Genomic DNA, 6,436 nt, shown 5'->3' with positions numbered 1-6,436 from the left:
ATATCCTTAGTATATATGGTGTAGATATATGCATACACACATGCATATACTTATACTATAGGCTATTGTTTGCGAAATGTCACGGAGGTAATTAGTATAATTAATGAGTTAAAGTTCAGTATCTCAAATATTCAAAAATAAAACTGTCAATATCACAAACCGGTTTAAAATATTACTCTCTGCATTCCATTTTAGTTGTCTAATTTTGTCTAAGTATCATGTCTTCAATTTTGACCATAAATATTTTTATTTTTATTTTATAACACTTGCTATAAAATATATAAATCAATTACGTTTTAAATGTACTATTTATTGATATAAATTTATCAACTAATATATAATACAAATAAAGATATTTACAGTCAAAGTTTAAAAGAAAAGATTTAAAAAGTCAAAATGAGATATTTTAAATGGGAGTGAGGGAATAGTAATTGACAAAATCCAAAGTTTTTGATTTCTATTTCTCGAATCCTTATCCAACAAAAAGTATCACAGTACGACCTGGCCCCACACAATATGCACCAAAAAAAACAAAAAACGCAAAAGAAGCTATTCCAAAGTTACAGGATTGATATTTTCAAAAAAGTACGTTTCAAGAAGCTAGGACTAGTATAAATTATTTTTTCAAAGAAGTTATTTCAATAAACAAACACCTTTACCTCTTTAAACCTCTGACCGAACAAAAGACAAAAGGTAGGAGGTTTATAAGAAGTTTTTAATAAAACAATTAAACGATACCTAATTAACTTAATTAACCTCATTATCTAGTATTTTTCCATTATAATGATACAAGCCACAGAAGCATATGCCGTTTTTGTTAAGCCAAATGACCTAATAATGCAAACTTAATTTATAGCCGTATTCATAAAACAATTAAGAATATTGGGGTTCCCAGAGGAAGCTAATTAAGGTGATCCCATGAGATTAGGCCCAACATTTTAATTTGTCGGATCTTGATCAAATATCTAGTGGTATATTGACTAACAAAACTACTGTTTTTCTATTTGCTATTTTAATAACAGAGTTAATTATGTCTTGAACTTTTTTTTAAAGTGATAAATTTGATTTGAACGAAATTAATCCATTACCTATATATCTATACTATATTATAAAGCAAATTCGTTTTTCAACTTTCAACATTCAATCTATACTATATTATAAAGTAAATTCACTTTTCAACTTTCAACATTCAATTTCAATAATATACACATATTAATGCATGATGTACCATACTTCAATACATACAACTTTCCCTCTCCTCCATAAATCATTTTATTGCTGCTAAGGCTTAGATGTATATCACCTTACACAGGGCAAGAGAGTATTTGAGCATTTGGCTATGACACTCTATGACATATAACCTTCTATGACCTATCACCTACCGTCACAGCGCGCGGGTACTTGCTCTCGTTCAATAAATATTAAAAAAACTATTATGTGAGGGTTTTATACCTAAGCTTAGGTATGTAACAGTCATATATATATATTCACTTTCTTGCTATATATAAAATAAATATTATATATAATATATATATGATCGAGGGAGGTCACACCTCACCTCATCTTTGCTCGAAGAGGCATGCCAATTAAGTAAGACATGCTAAGTGAAGACGTACGGCTTGATTGTAGAGGCTTATAATTAGGCTGATTACTATTCATTCTTCGTGAATGGTCATCATGTTTGGACATGCATGACATACGCATGGTTGTGTATGTAGAGGTCATCATCGATCATTTCCCATCTTAAATTAGTAATGGTTGGGCGAATATGTGTGGGGCCCAAATGTTTGTTTATGTGTGTAAGAAGAGAGAGAGTGTATGTACATGGATGTATAATTTTTTAATTAAGGATGAGATGAGGATGAAGGTATGATATTAATAGGGGTGTTTTTGGGTGTGTCTTGGAGAGTAAGTTAAAATTGATATAGTAATGAGGATGAGGGCTTAAGATTCTTCAAATCAACATAGAAATGGAATGAACTAATTAATAAAGATGAAATTAATGGGAATCAATTAATGTTACATCAACTTTGATGGACTGTTATACACGTACCCTTAGGAATTGGAATAAATTATCGTTGAAAATAAACTAAATTATAAAAACATCCATATATATGTGTATTTTTATAGATATTCTGTAAATAATATATTCTTTGCAAGCAAAAGTTTGGCTATAAATAGAGCCTATGGATCAATGTATGCCTCTCAAAGAAAAACGCAAACACATATACGAGTATATAATTAATAAACTTACACATATATATATAGGACAAAATATGGCTAGTAACGTGTTTGGCAAACCGGTGAGAGGGGGAAGTAGGTCAGATAGGGCCTACAAGGCCTTGGAGAACACAAACTTAGACGGAAAGCGTGATCAGGCACTTCAATACGTCAGGAGTGAACAACAGAAGTTTGAGGCGCAGGGTGGACAACTTTGCACACTGGCCATCTTTTACAATGCTACTGGTGAGACCTTGTGTTATGTTGAAGACGACTCCAAGTATGGGAAGATCTATGATTCGTATCCGAATAGAGTTGAGAATGGCCAGTGGGGTGCGTTCCTGCATTCAAAAAAGGCTTCCGCGCTAACCGGCTCGGAAGGATTCGTTGTGTATAGTGGTAAGTTCAATGATGCAGATTCCTGCAAGCAGCTAATTGCTTGGGATGTCCCTGTGGACCAAGTGCGATATGACAACCACGTAAGTATATATATGTTTTCGAGCTATTTAAAACGTACATATTCATTAATTAAGTAGTGTACGTTTATATATACAAACGTACGTAAAATTTGAATAATGTTTTTGTCCGTGCGTGTGCATGCAGGCCTATTGTGACATCTATACTGATGCTTGCGATATTAACAAGGAAAAGGTGTATAAAAGTATGGAAGCCGGTAGGAAACAACGTACGACTACAAGGAAAGGGATTTGCATAACAGCGTCGATTGATGAGGGTACTTCTCCTCTGTTCAAAGCACAATTCACTATTGAAGATTAAAGATATGTTGCATGGCATGCATGGAGTTTGGTCAACAATTAATTAATAGTATTATATCGTTATTAAATAAGGTGGCCGGCTAGCTGGCTTGGAGTTTGCTAGCTCATTATATATATATATATATATATATATATATATATATATATATATATATATATATATGTCATCATATAATAATAATAAGTCCACATGTGTACACGTGCGGCAATGGCCTTCACGTGGGTTATGGTGTGGTTTCAATATCATATATGATGTAAGATACATATGTTAGGAACTTGTTTTCTTTTAGATGTAAGATACTTCATCGTGTTTGAATAAATAAAGCATGTTTATATTTTAGATGTACGCCCCTAATTTGATTAACTAGTTGATTGCTTCTTGTTTTATTTCATGATTATTATTGTGACCGTACGTAATCATTTTAAATTAGTCCCTTAATTTGATGATGTATTTGTCGTTTGATCGGGCAAGTCTGTTGTAACATCCACCATTTTGACCGGTCAACGCTAACGAACTCGTAAATTAGAAATTAGTTAAATTAAAGTAAATAAACTTTTGTAATAAAAAGATAAGCATGTGAATAGTCATTAGAATCGTAACTCCAAAATATGTTTGATTATGTCAACGAAGAATTTGAACGAGTCCCGATTTAAAAGTAACCAAAAGAATCATTTCTTGGGAGAAAACGGAACTAATCGCGGGAGTGCAAGAGGGGAACAAAACCTCTCCCCACCTCTCATTTCTTCCTTATCTTTTTCTCTAACACACACAAAACTCTCTTTTCTCTCATCTCTCTCTTTCTTCTTTCTTCCCCAAATTTGCAAGAACATCATCATATCATAATCTTACTTCTTTTCTTCTTAAAATTTTCGTATTAATTATTAAGGGAGTAAGAAAACTAACCAATAAACTTAGTAATATTAATAAGAATCTTCAAAGATTTGTATGGAACAAGTGTTCATCCTCCTTCTTGCTTCATTTTCGGATTTTAAGCTCAAGGTAAATTTTGGTATACAAATTTACTTTCTACATACTTATCTCATGTTGTATTAAGTCTTGGATAGCTAGATTTCACAACACTTGGTCATATCATTTGGGATTTTGTTTAATATAGTTAAATTAAGGTTTCAAAAGAGGGGTTTATGATTTTCAAAGTGGGTTGTGAAAAGAAACTGATTTTTATGCTTACTTTTACTAGATTTATGTTGTGTTAAAGTTTGGTAACTTGATTTGGCTCCTAGGTTGTTCAATTTGTGTAAAAATTGGGTTTTGGTTTGAATTTGGGCAACCTGCGCCGCATCTTTTGAGCCATGCGCCGCATAAAAGTCTCGACCATCTTCTGAGCAAAATATGTGCCGCATGTTCTATGTGGTGCGCCGCATATTTTGGTTTTCTGACAAGATGCGCCGCATCTCCTCCAGAATGCGCCGCATATTTTCCTTGTACAAATTCACTTTCGCTTAACGATTGTAACTTTTAAACTATAACTCCGTTTTTAACGTATGAGCTATCCTTGGAATCGTGTAAGATTCTACTTTCTTATGGTTTCATCCATTTTGGATGAATCTATCTCCACTTCTAAAAATGTTGGTTTAAAGTGTCTTCATTCTTGGTCGGGGAAGCTTATAGAATGTTTGTCGGGTATTGGCATGACACTAACTAGCTAGGCCTTATTGTTTAGGGTATATGTGTTGATATTAGCTTGTATTGCTATGTATGCTTATAGGTTGCGGACATTTGGCGAACTTTGGACAAACATAGCTTGAAATTAACCTGTTATTGCTTTGCTTGGCAAAGGTGAGTTCCGTAGCTCCCTACTCAATTAAGATTCGGGCTGAAAAGTGTACATATACGTGCTTGATTGTTTGATTGATTGGCTTGAGTTACGATAGTCTTACTACTTGTTTGATTGCTTGAATTGTTTGTTTATCGGTTTGATTGATTTGTTTAATGTTTGGATTGGTTTGGCTTAATTATAATGTTATGAACAGATACACATTATTATACACGATTGGAGCGGTTTACACACAGGCACACCCTATTTGGTACTTTAGTGACATGGTTGACATACATTTGATATGCATTATGACATGGACATACATACGATGCATGATTTGATATTGACACTACTTGTGGCCAATCATTACACGTATTTACTATGCATCATATACTTATATGTCATTTGGTTGATTATACATTCGTTTATAATTATGAGATGTAGTTAGGATAGTTGTACATACATGGAAGACGATGATACATTTAATGAGTTTGAGATGTGGTGGGAAGGCTGCGGGTGACCCTATATTTAAGCATCAATGATTCCTTACATGTAAGGTCGTATGAAATGTATGTGCATTGTGGTTTGGATGATTTGTGGGATGAGGGACTTTACGCGCTTTACACGCAACTATACAAATGTACGCGCTTTACACGCAACTACACATATGTACGCGCTTTACACGCAACTATACATATGTACGCGCCTTACACGCAACTATACATATGTACACGCTTTACACGCGACTATACATATGTACGCGCTTTACACGCAACGTATACTTATTTAAGCGCTTTACACGCAACGGATACTTATTTATGCGCTTTACACACAACTTATACTTAACTATGCGCTTTACACATAACGTATACTTAGTTATGCGCTTTACACGCAATGCAAGCCCTTTACGTGACATAGTTGGCCTACATTGACATTTATCATGACACATGCATACATACAATACGTGACTTTGATATTATCACCACTTGTGCTCATTTATTACATGTAACTATTTTATGCCATATGATGTTATTGTGATTTGACATTGTGACTATCGACAATGGTTCCTTGTGAACCATTTCTACGAACTCACCAACCTCGTCTTGACTTGTTTAGTACACTTTTCAGGTAACCAGGTGAACCCGAGACAAGATGCTTGATTTGATAGACTGTTTGGACCTAGGCTTGTACTTACATGGATCAAGGATTCATTTGCCCTTATTCATGCATTATGTACTTGTTTGTCGATGTTGGATTCACCAAATCCCTTATGTTCATATAGTTCAGGTTTCACGATAATCTCATGCATACGCTATATCTTTTCGGTAATATTTCGAGTCCAGCTCAGGGTGTTACATCTGTAGTTACTTTTCCCATTCATATGTAAGACTACCTTTTCCTTTTATATATATATATATATATATATATATAAACGTACATAATAAAATTTACAGACTGTTACTTGAATAATCAATAGTCACTTGGCAATATATATAAAGATAGCAGCTTTAAATGCTAGCACCAATATGCTATACATACATACATGGATAAAAAGTTGTAACTTATTTTTCAATCATCAAACATATATCTGAATTTAATACAGTATATATATTGTACACTTAATTTATTAAGAATCTATTAAAAAACTTATAAGGGGCTAAA

At 33.5% G+C, this 6,436-nt stretch overlaps 1 protein-coding gene and 1 long non-coding RNA gene across 2 annotated transcripts; both read left to right on the top strand.

Moving 5' to 3' along the window:
* Positions 1-2,195: 2,195 nt before the first annotated feature.
* On the top strand, positions 2,196-3,336 carry LOC122610188 (23 kDa jasmonate-induced protein-like). Its single transcript, XM_043783181.1, has 2 exons — positions 2,196-2,699; positions 2,824-3,336. Exons 1-2 carry the CDS (start codon positions 2,199-2,201, stop codon positions 2,995-2,997), a joined length of 675 nt encoding a protein of 224 aa, XP_043639116.1. The 5' UTR covers positions 2,196-2,198; the 3' UTR covers positions 2,998-3,336.
* A 488-nt stretch (positions 3,337-3,824) lies between these two features.
* LOC122597162 lies at positions 3,825-6,156 on the top strand. Its single transcript, XR_006323410.1, has 3 exons — positions 3,825-3,996; positions 4,724-4,794; positions 5,903-6,156. It is a non-coding gene; the product is annotated as an uncharacterized LOC122597162 (long non-coding RNA).
* The last annotated feature ends 280 nt before the right edge of the window (positions 6,157-6,436 follow it).

This window comes from Erigeron canadensis, chromosome 1, assembly GCF_010389155.1.
Source record: "Erigeron canadensis isolate Cc75 chromosome 1, C_canadensis_v1, whole genome shotgun sequence".
Taxonomy (NCBI): Eukaryota; Viridiplantae; Streptophyta; class Magnoliopsida; order Asterales; family Asteraceae; genus Erigeron; species Erigeron canadensis.
This window is presented reverse-complemented; position numbering and strand designations above follow the sequence as displayed.